Raw genomic sequence first — 16,128 nt, forward strand, 5'->3', positions numbered from 1 at the left:
GCAGATAAATATAATTAACCATCACTCATGGAGATTTATTGAATAACTTGATACCTAATGGAAGCATATGTAAAGTAAGAGTATTGGTCCGAGCTCTGAACCCTAAAGAACTCCATGACTAACTTTGGCGTATATAGAAGATTTATTAATAACATAAACTGAAGTCTATCAGATAAATAGGATTTAAACCAGTTTAGAGCTGTTTTGCTTAAGAAGTTCTGTCTGAGTGTGTCATTTATCATTTTTATGAAGTTTTCCTAATAATAGAGTGTTTTCTGCAGTGAGTGTGAAGAACGACCTCGCACAGATTGAAAAAGTCAACTCAGTGAACAAGAGGAACCTGTCTGCATCCTCTGAAGATGAACCTGATATAATGTAAGTTGTTACCTCTGCCAAGGAGGTTCTGTTTTTGGTAGCATTTGTCTGTCTGTCTATTTACAAGATTACTCAAAAAGTTATGAATGGATTTTTATAAAATTTTCAGGAAACTACAAACATGGTACAAGAGATAAGTGATTAGATTTTAATGGTGATCTGGATCACAATCCGATTTCAGGAAGTTTTTAAAGGATTCCAAGTGGACAGTGACCCTATAGCCTTGGCAGAGGTTTGTGCACTCTGAGTGGTTTTACACTTTTAAATAATTTTTTATCTGTGTAAATAAACAGAAATTCATAAAGCTTGTCTGTAATTGTTTTAATAAAAAATTTTCTTAGTTCAGTTAGTCTAAACAAGGGCTTCCTCCTGAGTGTCCTCATGTGACGTTGCATCATAAGATTTCATTCTCTTTAATTTGAACCTGCTGTCCTTATTGAAGGCATTTGCTTGTAATTTTTAAATTTTATTTATTTATTTTTTAACTTTTTAAAATTGGTTTTATATTCTAATTTGTTAATTGCCAATTGTTCAGAAACAATGTGTGTGTTTTTAAATATGTATGAGGTCCTACTAATCCAAATAACAAGAGGAAATAAAAATGCACACCAAACAAAAACTTGGGTCTCAGGAGGTTAAGTTCTTTTTGCTGTTTTCTTCTGCACTCTCAATTTCCAACTTTAGATATTTTAAACATTTTCTAATTGTGTTGTAAATAAATGATGAATAAATGATTATTTATTCATCATTTATTTTAGTGTATAACATTATTTAACACCTTTGAACTCTACATCAGCGCACTTCCTTTATTGGGGCTTGCCTTTAGAAAAACATTGTTTTTGTCTTCTTATGCCCCTCCCTCTCGCAGAATTACTGCTGGAGATAGGAACCGCCTCCCCGCAACCCGGAAAGGAGAGGCAGGTAAAGATAATGGATGGATGTCTTCTTATGTACATTTTAGCTACAGTTTTACTAATCTGAGAAATATTAAAATATCACCAAGCTCCTGACTCCTTTTGCCCATTTCAGCTTGACTATATGTTTTATCTTAGAGTAGTGCTTCTCAAACTTTTTATAGTGAGTACCACAACAAAAAAGTACTATAAGCTTTCCATGCACCACCTGTTGCAACAAGTGTTAAATAACACTGGTAGAAGCTTACAAACCTGTATTCATCCATTCATTTTCTTTACCCACTTCTCCTCAGGTCACAGGGAGCTGGTGCCTATCTCCTGCAGTCACTGTGAGAGAGGCGGGGGACGCCCTGGACAGGTCTCCAGTCAATCACAGGGACACATAGAGACAAACAACCATTCACACCTAGGAGCAATTTAGTTACTGCATCAATTAACCTAATGTGCATGTTTTTGGTCTGTGAGAGGAAACTGTAGTACCTGGAGAAATCCCACACATGCACAGAGAGAACATGTAAATGCGCCATGCTACTCACCTATATTCATATCAAACATAAACAAGCAAACTGGTCAAATCCCTTACCCTAAAACCTGGTTTAAGAGTGAGGTTAAAGATCATAAGGTTCCCCATATTTATTGCTGAGAACTGTCAGGATTTGGGTTTATTGTTTTCATGTTTTGTCTTTGTATAGTTCTGCTTCTTGTGTTCCTGTTATCCTTCACTTCTCCTCAGTCAGTCACTTGTTTACTTGCCATGCACATCTCCATCAGCTCCTAGTTAGCAATCACTCACCTGTGCCCACTTCCCATAATTATCCTCTGCCTTTAAAACCTGGTCATCTCCTCCATTTACCCACAGGTTTGTTTGTCGTTTTTCCCTCGCTGTCTGGTTCCACTCCTGTCCCCCGCTCATGTTGGCTGCATCTTTGCATTTAGGTTGTTTTGTATTTAGTTTTGTTTTTGCTGCCTCATCAGCCTTTTGCGTTTGTTCTTTTATTTGAGAATAAACTTCATTTCCTTTAAGCTCTCGTCATGAGTCTGCACACTGGGTTCGCCGGAATCTCCCCCTTATCCGACAAGAACATTGCTACATACACATCAGGCTTGGCTGTTCCTTTGCACCAAAACAACTGGAAACAAATTTAAGACAACTTAAATCAAGTTTCCCCATAGTTTTGCACCTTTTGTTTCTACCATGCCAAATTGAAACTTTACTGGTGCAGACTATGTATTGGTTAATCATAGTCAAGTCCAGTTTCCACAGGGTTCTTGTATTATTCTCCATTGCTCTTTTGTTTTGAGTTGTTTTTGTTTACGACTAAGATTGTGATGTAATTCAATCTCTTGTCTTTTACGGCACCTTTTGCTTTTTAGTTTTACAGCACATTTCAGCTTATAATGCTTAATTACTTTATTGTTTGCCCTGTAAATAGTTGGTAATTAAATATCTTTTGTGTACCACTGAGTGCCGCCAGTGGTACTTGTACCATGGTTTGAGAACCATGGCCTTAGATCATATTTTTCGATTCTGATCCTTGTGCTGAATGCTTGGTAATTGTGTGGCAACACTGACACAGGTGGAACAATACAGACATTACATTTTATATGTCATATGTCAGTGTACATAAATACTTTTGTCGTCATGTGTTAGAGACTTGAATGAGCACCCTACAGCAACTCCTCCGACACAAATACCTCCGTCTTCAGGGATGACTTCAGCTGAGCTGGTTTTCAGAAGTTCAGAGGCTGTTCCTGTTTCAAGGAAGTTGCATGTGAAAGAAAACCTACGCTGCCATAGATTACCAGTTCTTGACTGTAAGTGTTCAATCAGACTTTGTTTTCTCCATCAGTAAGTTAAACAAGATGAATCTCTTTTTAAAGCTATAATCAACTCTGTTGTAATGAAACCTTTAACTGACTGTTGTTTCTCTTCAAAATCTCTATTTTAGCCTTTTGCTGCCTCAGATTTTCCAGAGTACAACCAAGAATTGGAAGAATGGAAACATTATTTAGAACTTCAGATCAGTGTCATCTCAAGGCGTTTGTGTAAGTAAAAGATATTAATAGTTATTACTACAGTGAATAAAATGTGATGTTACATTCCCAATGTTGAATAATTATTAAATATTTAAATTGTTTTAATGTATTGAGCAGGATGTCTCATAGTTTCTTGTTTCAGCGGTTTCACATAAGATGTTTTCTCTTTGCAGGCTGGTTCTCAGAGGAGGCAAGAAAGTGTGCATTGAGCCAAATAAGATGAGCATTTTCCTCATCTGTAAAAAATAAAGAAATAAATGATGACAGAAACACTTTAGTGTTAGTTTTTTCAAGAATGAATGAATCTTAATGAAAATAGGGCTGGGGTAAAAATCATATTATCAAATGAATTTAGTAGTTGTTAAGTTGGTAAAAAGGACCTTAAATTGGTATTTTAATATGCATTTTTAACACATTTGATCACAAATTTAAAAAAAGCAAAATGAGCAGTTGTAAAGCAAGCCTTTATATCTCCATCACAAGACCAATGTGTCATAAAAAAAGGATTTAAACCATCCAGCTTTATTACAATGACCCATAAAACACTAAAGTGACTGAAGAAGTTCTGAAAACCCTCACTTGAAAAGTTTGTTACCAAAAATCTGTCATTAATTATTTATGAGGAAAAAGCTAACTATAAAGATGTTCTCAATTGGCAAAATTTAAAAAGCAGTTTTGTCTTTACCTTTTTTTTCCTTTCAGTTTAGAGCTGATACTATTTAGGGATAATAATAATAATTTTAATAAATTGGTGTCATGATGATAATTTATGAAAGCAGGATGTAAATTGAGCTTTGACGTCTTTCCTTTTTTTTTTGCTGAGCAGATAATGATTAGATCTGCATGTTACTTAACTAAACACAGAGAGTCAGACAGTTTGATGGTCGGATCCAAATCCACTATGGTCCTCTTCATCATCCGTCACTTTCTTTTCTTTATTTTTCTTCTCCAAGCATCTGAAGAGAGTGAGTTTAACTACTCTTTTGAGACTAAACAGGAGATAAACAGTTGGTTTTAAAAAATGCTTTAATGGCAGTTTTACATTCATGTTTTCATTATAAATAGAATGCTGTCATGTTCTTTTGTATTATAGGCATGATACGGTTTGGATGAATATATTTACTAGGAATAGCAAATTGTTTTTTACTTTTTTTGCAGAAATAGACATGAATATATAAATATCTTTTTAGAATCTCACCAATAAAAAACTAAAATTTCTAAAATCTTTTGAAGAAATTAATATTATGATAAATGTAAGGGTTTTTGTCAGTACTGTATGGTTACAAACTGATTTTAATCAGCAGCCATTAAGCAGTAGTATTGGAGGGCATATGGAACCAAAATGGGTCTTTAAAATGTTTGAAAAAGAATACGGTCTGGCAAACCAGAATAAGCCACACATTAAACTTTCTGTATTCGACCTCCTTTAGATTTCACTGCAGCACACGTTCCATGTATATTTGTTTGAACAAACTTAGAAAACCTAGCATAACAACATTCATCCTTTAGTATTATTTGATAAAAAAAAACAAACAGTCAGACTGTTTCTGTTTAGATATGAAAAATTGTGAAAAAGGTGTGTATAAATGTGTCCTGCTCGCTGAGCTATTCTTTCACAGTTTGAATCCAATGAATCCTGTTAAGTTTCAGGTCAACTTGTGCTACAGCCAAGTCATATTTCTGGTCACACTGACCCATACTTGGTATGAAAAGAACCCGTCTATAATCATCTCATCCCAGCAAAAACAGCATGCCAGTGGGAAAGAATGCCACATTAGTAAATATTCAACTTCTACACTTTTGAACGACATTGTTTGTTTAGTTTGTCACTGTTTTCTCATCTGAATGTTTGTGTTACTATGTGAACATACAGTATGTTTGAATGAGAAAACAGTGACAAACTCAACAAACTGCAATGTGTAAAAGCAAAGAGCTTTAATATTAGCTAATGTAGCGTTCTTTCACACTATTATGTCATTTTTGCAAAAGAATTGTTTTATAAATCTGAAAAGCAACAAAAATGAATTGGCCCTTGTTTGGCTAGCTATTAGTCTAGCTTAGACAAAGACTTTTGCCACTTTTTCCACACTCTGCTGTATGATGGAGGTCCTATTTCTTCCTTGAACATGTAAGTAAGTAAGCTTTATTTGTATAGCATATTTCACAGACAACAATGTCACAAGGTGCTGAACAGAGAGCAACATAACAAAAAAGACCAAAAACCAGACCTAAAAACATTAAACAACACCTAACTAAAAACCTGTTTGAATAAAAATGTCTTAAGATGTTATTATTATGTAATAATATATTATTACATAATAATAACATCTTAAGACATATTATTACATAATATTATGTAATATTATGTTATTGTTATTTAATTATGTAATATTTCTAGTATTGGAAAGTAAGTAAGTGTGCAGGCAACAGGTAGGCAGGTTTAAGTCCAAAAATGTTATTTTATAACTGAAAACAAGGCCAGAAGTGTCTGAGATCCAAGGCGTATTTTTTTTTTAAACCTGTCATTAACTAAACAAATTTAAATTCTTAAGGTTGTCATCAAAACAAGGCTACCCAGAAGGAAAAAAAATCAGTAGGATCTGTAGACAAAAAAACAAAGTCTAATATTGGTCTAATGTTTTTAGTGTGCTCCTTCATCCCTGATAATCAGTTTTTCCTCTTTAGGAAATGAGCAGAGGTCACAGACAACCCCCAGTCCTGATGGTTCTGCACAATATCAGGAGTTTTGCCTGCATGTCCCTGAAATCTCTCACTGGACCAGCTCTGAACCTGGAACTCAGCTGCCCACAAAGTCAGTCGACCCAACCGCACAGACAGCTGAACCAAGCAAACCCATGTTGCCCAAAATGGCAACTGAGATGGAGAGTGTCACGACCCCTGAACTGAAAAATACTTATCATATAAGATCAATGTTTGCCCCCCCATCTAACCCATGTGAGTTTACTTCTGATATGTTTTGTGGCACTATAGTGCAAATACACTACTACAGCTACTTATTGCACATTCGATTTAGCTCCGTCCATTATTTGTTCTACATTAATTTTAATGACAGGGAGAATATTTCATGATTAAAAAAAAGACTTTACAGTACTGGTATGTATACATGTTGTTTTCTGCGGCGTAATCAGCTGGTCGATTTAAGAAGATTAACGATTGTCGCTGCAACAAAGAAAAGATGAAACGGCCCACTGAGACATCTCGAGCCACAAGCTTGATAATCCGGTACCGCAGTGAAACATGCAGCTCAACTGAATACATGTAAGTGTGTGTGTTTGTGTGTGAGAGAAAATAGCTGAATCACATTGTATAAATGAGTCTTCAGATATGAGGAACTTAGAAAGAGACATGTATGGTTTGATTCAGAAATAGCTTTAACTGAGTTGGTTGTATAGGACACAGCAAGCAAACACAACCTTGTTCAACAACTTGATCTAACATCATGGTCTCTTTTATACTTATCTAACCTTAATAGTCTAACTCAGTGGTCTCCAATCCTGGTCCTCGAGGGCCACTATCCTGCATGTTTTCCTTGTTTCTCTGCTCCAACACACCTGGTTTGAATCAATGGGTGATTAACAGGCTTCTGCAGAACATGAAGAGGAGATTTAACCTCTGAATCAGGTGTGTTGGAGCAGAGAAACAAGGAAAACGTGCAGGATAGTGGCCCTCGAGGACCAGGATTGGAGACCCCTGGTCTAACTGGTATGAGATTCTGATAGTATGGTAACCTTGAGCAAAAAGCACAGTCATCACATTAAAGCTTAAAATTTGAACAGAAATTTTAAACAGAATGCAATTGCTTTAATTTAAAAACAAAATTTCAACAATTACTGCTTCAATAATATGGAATTGTTATATTAATGATAATCAAATGTAATGACTTCTGTGTTTTTAAATTTCTTTACATTTAATGCACATATTTTCATTTAAATGTACCTGATGTTATCTTGATGTTAAATTAAATTTAAAATCAGTGACAGCTGAAACTGATCAGGATAAGACTTAATTAGTTATATAAGTTGTTTTTTTTTACACTTTCCTTCATTCTGTCACCCATCAGTTTATGTTGTGAGGACAACAGGTACTTAAGGGAAACCCAGATATCCCTCTCCCCAGCTCCTCCTGGAGGATCCAAGGCCAGATATATGATCCCTCTAGTGAGTTCTGGGTTTGCCCTGGGGTCTCCTCCCAGTGGGTTGTGCCTGAAAAAGATTAAGGAGGTTCCCTAGAGGGATTCTGATTTACCCCAACCACCTCAACTGACTCCTTTCAATGCTGAGGAGCAGCAGCTCTACTCTGAGCTCCCCTCGGATGACAGAGGTCCTCACTTTATCTCTGAGGCTGAGCCCGGCCACCCTACAAAGGAAGCTCATTTCAGCCGCTTTCAGCCAGGATCTTGTTTATTTGGTCATGGTTTACAACTCAGGCCCACAGGTGAGGGTCAGAACAGAGATGGGCTGGTAAATCAAGAGAACTGCCTTTCAATACAAAACTTTCTTCACCACAACAGACCAGAGCAATGCTCTTATTGCTGTGGATGAGACCCAATTTATCAATCCATCTTCTACTCGCTCCTACCATCACTCCGGAACAAAACACCCACATACTTGAACTCCTCGCTCGAGGCAAAAACTCATCCCTGACCTAAACATGCTACCATTTTCTGGATGACAACCATGGTCTCAGACTCAGAGGAGCTGACTCTCATCTCAGCCACTTCACACTCAGCTGCAAACCATCCCAGTGCAAGCTGAAGGTCGTGGTTTGACGGCACCAACAGAACCACATCATCCACAAAAAGCAGAGACAAGACGAGACCCTGAGGTTCCCAAAGCAGACACTCCTCTTCATGACTGCGCCTTGAGATATTGTCCATGAACACCACAAATGGGGTCGGAGACAACTCAAGATATTAGGCGTTTTTAACACAAACATTTTAAATAAACACCAGCTAAATTTACCATACCATACCACTTTATTTATAAAGCACGTCAAAAAAACAGCAACAAGGCCAACCAAAGTACCGTACAATAAAACAAGCACAGGACAAAGTATAACATACAGTACACAAATCTACTGAAGGAAAAATAAGAAACAATTAAAACAAATAGAAATGACATAAAAATTTAACAATAGTACTTAATTAAACACGCTAATTGTGCTAAAAATAGTTCTTTGGTGTTTTTGTAATGTTGGAAATGTAATGTTACCAGCCCCCTTTTTCCCTTAAAGGGAAAGAGTGGCCCATGTTGGGACCTGATTTGTAGGTATTCATTTGACTTTCTAAGGTTGATTAGCTGTAGCAGCCAAATTCAATCGAGTTGACCCTAAAAGTTAATTATTTGTAGATGTGCGTTCAGTGAAATCCATTTTATGAGACATATTGCTGACATGACATACAAACACACATAGGCTGTATTGCTTGCTTTTCTGTGGTGGGCAGGAAAAAACAGTGACAGTAGTTATCAGCACAAGAGCGATAACAAATCAACCATGGTCAAAAGACCGGTTTGAGGAAGAAACACTCTAAAGTTAGAGGACATGATGAACTTGTAGATTATTTTCAAGACATATCATCAGAATTTATTTTCCATAACAGAAGTTCAGAGAGACATAACATGATAGGAGTCTTGTCAGGATCTCAACCCAACGTTTTATATCACAAAAAGCTGAAGAAACACTCAGGTTCAACATATAATACTCACTCACAGGACTTGTGTTATCGACACTGATACCATAACCTTGACATGCAGTCAAGTAGTAATGGTTTTTTAGCTGAGCTGACTCTAAGTGTAGACAGATAAATGAACTGTAATGACTAATTCTTGTTTTCCAGAGAGACTTTGGAAGATGGACAGGAAGTTTGTACAAATCCGTTCAGTCTCCTTGGTCATTTTTTCCAGTAAGCATGCACATATGTTGACTTTCATTTGCCGCAGCTCTGCATAACATTACCAGAAGATATTCTGAACTAAGTGAGGCTGTTGTGTAATCGCTAATCTGAGAGTGACTGTGGTATCTGTCCAGTTTCCTGGCAGATAAAAAACAACATGTTTTGGGTGAACATTTCTTGTGAGTTGATTCGATGATAGGCATTTATGACTCGACTGACCCACAGGTCAAAGTTGGAATCTGCAACCAGCCCAGTCATCACTAAACCACAAGATGTCTCAGTATCTGCACCATCAGACCCACCCCTAAAGACAGTTTTAACCCCAAATATTGCAAAACCTATTCAGGTCACTGCCATCTGTGAGTTTTACCATTAAGTAACAGTCAAACACAATAACAATTCGGTTCTGTATTTTATATAGTAAATGGGTATTTTGTGTTAATTTTCAGGGCAATGCAAATCTTGTAATTCATTTCGGACAAACTTGGAGGATGTTGACCCAAAGGCTGTACGGTTTCTGGATGTGAAGATTCAACCATCATCTTGTCCTGCCCATATTTAGTAAGGCTGATCCTTTGACAGGTTTTCAAACACTTACTTTTTGTACTGATGCTGCTGATAAATAATGTTCAAATCAAATACTTTCTAAAGCAAAATATTGGTTATGTTTAGCATGTAAAGAGGTAAAAACAGAAAGATAACTGGATGACTGACTGGCAGGAATTTCCAAGCTCAGATTTCTCCTTCTATAGCTGTGGGATCTGTGTAAAACAAGAAGTTACTGATCTGTTTTCACCTCCTGTTTGCTCATAGTATCAACCTAAAAGATAAAACAGTTTTCTGTTTGGACCTGTTCCATCTCAAGATACTGCTCCAGAAACTGGAAATCCCCCCACCTCAGGAGGAAAACGGTGACAGAAGTCTAAAAACCCGTTATCTAAAACTACAAGCCTATGTGTGCAGAAAAATGGTTGAAATTATTGTATTTTGTCCCTTTCAAGTTGCTGCTGGATGTCGCTGTCATAAAAAAGCCAAGAAACTTCCTGCTGACACCTCCCCTGTTGAAAGAACAACCATTTGGCTCCCCAGGAAAACCTGTAGCTTGACCGAATTTATGTGAGTGTTGTTTAAATATCTGAAATTCAATGATTATTCATAGGAGCACTCAAAAATAAGTTATGAAATACATTCAGAAATATTATGTGTACTTCTAATATGTTGGGATTTTATTACTTTTTTTTTACAGTTTATATTTAAGAAATACAAGTCATGTTTCAACATATTCAGACAACTACACGAAGTGCCACAACTATACCAGTGAGCCAGAGTCTGAGCACTATGGATGTGGGGCTTTAAGTCTCACCTACTCCTCCGCACACAATAATGGCATCTTATGACCTTACCTTTAACCATGACATACCTAATAACAGCTAAACCTGTTAGAAAAAACAATATTTGAACATAGGAACAACCTGAAACAACAAACGGCAACACCTGAAAAAGAATATCTGATATGTTTTTTTTTTTTTTTCCTTTCTGGAACCAGCCAGTAGGAAAGGGTGGTCCCATTCTGGCTCCAACTTCTGGGTTCAAATCTGAGGTCTAGATAGCTATATGTCAGTCTATGGTTTTGGAGCATTTTAGAGATTAAAAAAAATGTTTTTAAACCACTGAAACATTCCTACTATTTACCTGTGTAGTAACATTGTAGCATGTTGTACAGTCTTTGTAGTTACACACAGACTATAATAACTTCACCTGAATAATTTGCCTATGAACAGCTTTAACTTCCAACTAAGTGATTAATATACAAGTAGAAGAGAAAGGAGGAATGGTCCTAAAACAGAACCTTGAGAAACAACCATTTTTCAGTTTTAAAAGGTTGATTTCATCATGTTAACTTCGACACATCTGGTTTCAGTTTTAAATAACTGAAGAAGCAGAGAAATTCAAATGTTTAAAATTATGACTCAATTTATTTTGCTGGTGTCCAGAAATAATTTGGGGGATTTTTTTGTTTTGCTTTTGTTTGTTTTGTTTTGGAAGTTCTTCATAAAAAAACACGAGGACCTATCCACCTCGTTCAAACATTGATTCAGAGACACCACAAAAACCACAAATATAGCCTACTAAAAATATGCTCCAACAATACAAAGATCATCTAGGCATGGTACAATTCAGAACAAATACTAATTCTTGTCAAAAAATATCTGAGCAAAAATAACAAAGAGATAAACAGAAACACTGATATTTAGTGTTTTTATCATAAAAATGGGTGGCTGGGCTACACTTCAATCTTCAATTTGTGTAGAGCAGGGGTGTCAAACTCCATTCCTCGGGAGCCGCTGTCCTGCATGTTTTAGATGTGTTCTTGCTTTAAAACACCTGCTTTAAATGGATGACTTGTTTCCATGCTCCTGGAGAACTTGATGATTTGGTGAGGAGGTAATTAGACCATTTCAGTCTGGTGTGTTAGGTAGAAAAACCTAAAACTCCCTTGGTGTAGAGTGATCCTGGTTGGTGCATTCATGTAAGAGCTGCACAATTCCTCTGTTAAGTCCGGTCCCTGCAATATGTCCCAATAGAATTTCAGATGAAGCCAAAACACATTTTAAATACTGTAAACTGAACATATCTTACCTAAACAAAGCCAAAGAAAATGAGTTTTATATATTGAACTCAAGAGATTCAGATTAGGAAAACTGTATCAACCAACATTTGTAACATTCCAGATGATAAATATGATCTGGGTACTTTCTACAACTACTTAATGCAGGCCCAACGAATCTTTCCAAACCTAAAAAAGTTGAATTGCAAACTAAAGTAACTTTTGTTTTCCAGAGAGAGACTGAAGGATGGCAGGGAGGTGTGTGTGACTGGAACCAGCATCACCACATATGTTGAAACTCTGTAAGTTATGACTGTTCTCTGTTTTGTCATATAATTAAAGCCATATTTTAATTCACTTATTACCCCAAAAAGTTACATTTTGATATTATAATTAGAACTTATTAGGGCAAATTCAATACCTGTATTATTATTGTTGACAAGTTGTTGTTTTTTTTCACAGTTCTCTGCTTTGACAAGTAATTCATCAAACTAAATTCATTAATTATTTGCACTCTTTCGCATTTCACTCAAAAAAGTGTAAAGAAACATGACATAACCATGAATTAACTTTTTTAAAACAAAGAATTTGCCAACAGTCCAACTGGGAAACTTTTAAAACTTCTGTCTTCCGTTTCCTTCTGTTCTGCATGCTCATACGTGTAATAATTGCTGTTACAGTGTCATACAGTCATAAAAACAGAAAATCCACTCTATTTTAATTCTTGGGTTTTACATATCAGGACATAATAAATGATCTGGTCTTTACAAGGTTCTAAAATTTATTAAAAAAAAAAACACATCAGATACTACCATGTAATTACCTAATGAACAAAAACAGCCAAAATGAAAAGCTGTTTGTGGAAAACTAAATCTACCCCATGATTGCGTAGCTTGAAGAACATCTTTTAGTCATAAGAACTTGAAGTTAATGTTTTCAGTATGACTTCATCAGCCTTACACATGAATTTGGGGGAGTTTTGGCCCCATCACGACATTTCAGTCAGGCTGAGGTCTGGACTTTGACTGGACTATTGCGACATGTTGGTTTTTCTCCTTTTCAGCTGTTCTGTAAATTTGCTGCTGGGTTTGGGATCATTGTCATGTCCCAGTTTGAACCAAGCTTGAGCCAACAGACAGATGGGCTCAAATTTGACTGTAGAATTACTTGCTCTACCGAGGAGTTTTGACTAACTCAAGTGCCCAAATCATTACCCCCCACCGCCATGCTTGACAGTTAGAATGAAGTGGTTGTACTGATATGATGTATTTGGTTTTTACAGAACCTAACACAGTGCATTATGGGTAAACATGTCTACTTTAATCTTATCTCTCCAAAGAACATTGCTCCACACGTCTTGTAGTTCATTCAGATGCAGCTTCGCTAACCGAAGTCGGGCTGCCATGTTCCTTTGAACCCTCCTGAACCCTAAAAAGAGAGACGAGGAGAGGAAAAGAAGCCTTTGTAACGTCGGCTCAATTTGGCCCAGAGGCAGCCATTCTAACAAGCCAAACTTGTTCAGTCTTTTCTAATTGTACTGTCACGAACTTTAACCTGCTCACTGAGACATGTAGCGCTGGAACTCTCGGTTTATTTCTTTATTCTTTATTTATTTTCAGTTTGTCTAAGCTCTGCATGGTCTAACCTTGGGGTGAATTTACTGGGATGTTGACGGTGACTTGATAATATGATCCAATAAAAGACTCCATGACTTCTGTGTCTTTGTGGTAAAAACTAATAGACTGTTCCCCATTCTTACAGAGATAAAGACCATGGTAGAGAGGTTGAAGTGGGTGGAGGTGAACTGTTAAAAAAGATCAAAGAAAGCTCTGAAGGTAATAATCAACTTCTTGGCACTTCTTGACACTGTTGCTGAATGTTGCATGTACTTTATGTCTTTGCTGTGTTGCACATAAAAGCAGTTTGACACTGAGTGTTAATGCTGCATGATACATTTCACTGTACAGAATTGACAGCAAGAGGAGTCTTATTACCAAATCTGATTGAAGGTCAGTTTTAACCTTTTTTTGTGTAGCTGTTCACATGCTGTTTTCTTTACTGTGTGTTTGTGTGTGTGTGTGCGAGCTTCTCAAATAAAATGCCCTTAATGATGGGAATAATAAAAATCTGTATTTATAGATGCCATTTAAAGGCCATAATTCAATTTAAATGAAAGCATCAAACTGGATCATTTTAATACGGGCTGTAAGTTGCATGCAGGCTGAGGTCGGCTACTCACTGTTTCCTACTGTCCAGCCTCCAGTGTATGTGTCACAGACAGACAGAAAGGTTGAGGTTGACATAATTCATGCATGAAATGGTTCAAATGCAACCAACATATGAGGTTTATGGTAAATGTCCTGCATTTATTTTCTGTCTTGTAACCTTGTCTTAGAGCCACAAAGTGTTTTACAGTGTATTTACTCACTCATAAACACAAAACAGTTCTTTTTTTTATGTTAACTCTATATATTCAATGCTTTCTTCCTAGCAGATGGAGTGATCGCACAGTTAAAGGAGTTAACGGAACACAAAGCTATGTCATCAAATCCAAGTTCAGAAATCTTAATCGACTTACCAAGATTGTGCATGTTTTGTCCGTTCCTTGAAATCTGGAACAGCATTCAACCAAATGATGTTAAATCCATCAGGATGGATTTACAACCATCTAACTGTCCCACCATCATCCAGTAAGAGTTTGTCTACACTATGACACCAACTCTATCATGGCAAGAACAAACACAAAGTGTCATACATTGATTTGAGTTTTTTTTTAACCTTTTTGGATACTTTTATATAGAAACTTCTCACAAAGAATTTGTGAAAACAAAATGTGTATCGAAGAAATCAACAGCAGCCTGTTTATCTGTTTATCTTGTGACCCACAGAGTCAACCTGACTGATGGAGTCATCTTGTGTATGGACTCTTCTTGGCCCAAGTGTAAGGAGCTGCTGGAAAGATTGGAACTTGGAAAGTAAAATCGGAAGGTGTTTGAATTTGATGTCCATCTACCCACTTCAGCTTTAATGCAGCAACATATAACAAGTACTTAATAGCTCTCATTGTTAATCTTTTTCCTGCCTCCATTTAATAAAAAATAATTTGAAACCAAACAATGTTTGTTGGTGGATAAACTAAAACTATGGTTCTCAAACTGATACAATTACCACTGGTGGTACCCTGTTTCTAGTCCACAAAGAAAAGGCATCAACTACTTGCAATTTAAATAAGCTAAGTAGGTTGCAATATACTTACCTGGTACAGGGTACCTAGTACATACAGGGTACATACCCTGTAAGTACAGGGTAACAAGTCACTTTATAATACAGCCTGGTCTCTGTATGTACCTAGTATATACCCAGTAAGTACCAGGTACATACCAGGTAAGTACGTGCCAGGTATGTACCCAATAACGTTAAAAGAATTATTGTGGTGGTTTGACCATGTATGATTTTGTTTTTACTCCTGTTGAGTTCTGTTCAGGATTGCAGGGGTGCTAGCTCAGCATTCAGCGGGCTAGAGGTTGTGTACACATCGGACAAGTTACCAGTCCATCATAGGAACACACAAAGCAACCTATAAACCCAACATGCACATGTTTAGACTGTGACAAAAAAAACAAAACCAACAAAAAAAGACCAGATGTACCCAGAGAAAACCCAAACATGTATGGGTAGAACATACAGACTTCATAAGAAAAAGTCACTTCAAAGATTCAAAATGTAAACCTTCCTAGTGAGAGGCAACAGTGTTATTATGTTTTGATATGAATGTTTTCGCCACAAGTCGCTGAATCTCTACAACACTGTTCACTCATGTCCTCCAAAGAGGAACTCTTATCATTTGGTGTGATCCTCAGACCTGTCCTGTAGAACCATTAACAACTTGAAACATGTTTAATGTTAACGTTAGGAGCAAAATTAAATTATATTAAACCAGAATTTTTTTTTAAATTTAAACAGAGCTAACGGTTCTCTGTGATATGAAAGCCTTAAACACTCAAGTGATACTACACAACTTGTAAATTTGGTCTACACTTCCCCTGGTATTAAAAACTATTCTTTAAAGAATTAAAGGCCTAGCGTTCTTTGATTGAACGTTATTGCCTACCGCTTTTCAAGCCAAAGTTTGTCTTATGTCTTGAAAGGACAAAGATTGCTCAGATCTTTGGAAATAACTTTATGCATATTCTCACACAACAATGCAAGATCTCATACAATCTGTCACACAGAGTAAATGTGTTGTGATTGACTCAGCTATTACCACTAGTTACTAGTTA

At 36.6% G+C, this 16,128-nt stretch overlaps 1 protein-coding gene across 3 annotated transcripts; it reads left to right on the forward strand.

Annotated features, from left to right (window-relative positions):
* Positions 1 to 243: 243 nt before the first annotated feature.
* On the forward strand, positions 244 to 16,021 carry LOC108239390. 3 transcript variants are annotated; one of them, XM_017422071.3, is made up of 16 exons: positions 244 to 375; positions 2,941 to 3,104; positions 3,239 to 3,335; positions 3,500 to 4,291; positions 6,012 to 6,281; positions 6,476 to 6,605; positions 9,184 to 9,249; positions 9,466 to 9,599; positions 9,690 to 9,801; positions 10,054 to 10,151; positions 10,242 to 10,356; positions 12,082 to 12,150; positions 13,610 to 13,683; positions 13,816 to 13,857; positions 14,340 to 14,538; positions 14,737 to 16,021. In XM_017422071.3, the coding sequence occupies exons 4-16, from the start codon at positions 4,096 to 4,098 to the stop codon at positions 14,825 to 14,827; spliced, it is 1,596 nt and encodes a 531-aa protein (XP_017277560.2). In that variant the 5' UTR covers positions 244 to 375; positions 2,941 to 3,104; positions 3,239 to 3,335; positions 3,500 to 4,095; the 3' UTR covers positions 14,828 to 16,021. The 3 variants fall into 3 exon arrangements, with proteins under 3 accessions (XP_017277560.2, XP_017277558.2, XP_017277559.2); XM_017422069.3 differs by having other exon boundaries at positions 10,054 to 10,356; XM_017422070.3 differs by having other exon boundaries at positions 10,054 to 10,356; positions 14,343 to 14,538.
* The last annotated feature ends 107 nt before the right edge of the window (positions 16,022 to 16,128 follow it).

Source organism: Kryptolebias marmoratus, linkage group LG7 (assembly GCF_001649575.2).
Source record: "Kryptolebias marmoratus isolate JLee-2015 linkage group LG7, ASM164957v2, whole genome shotgun sequence".
NCBI classification, from domain to species: domain Eukaryota; kingdom Metazoa; phylum Chordata; class Actinopteri; order Cyprinodontiformes; family Rivulidae; genus Kryptolebias; species Kryptolebias marmoratus.

Excerpts from the sequence above, each read along its gene's own strand:
- LOC108239390 (XM_017422069.3), top strand. The coding sequence starts at position 4,096 with ATGAAAGCAGGATGTAAATTGAGCTTTGACGTCTTTCCTTTTTTTTTT. Across the intron at positions 13,684-13,815 it reads GATCAAAGAAAGCTCTGAAG|AATTGACAGCAAGAGGAGTC; the intron begins GTAATAATCAAC and ends TTCACTGTACAG. Across the intron at positions 14,539-14,736 it reads AACTGTCCCACCATCATCCA|AGTCAACCTGACTGATGGAG; the intron begins GTAAGAGTTTGT and ends TGTGACCCACAG.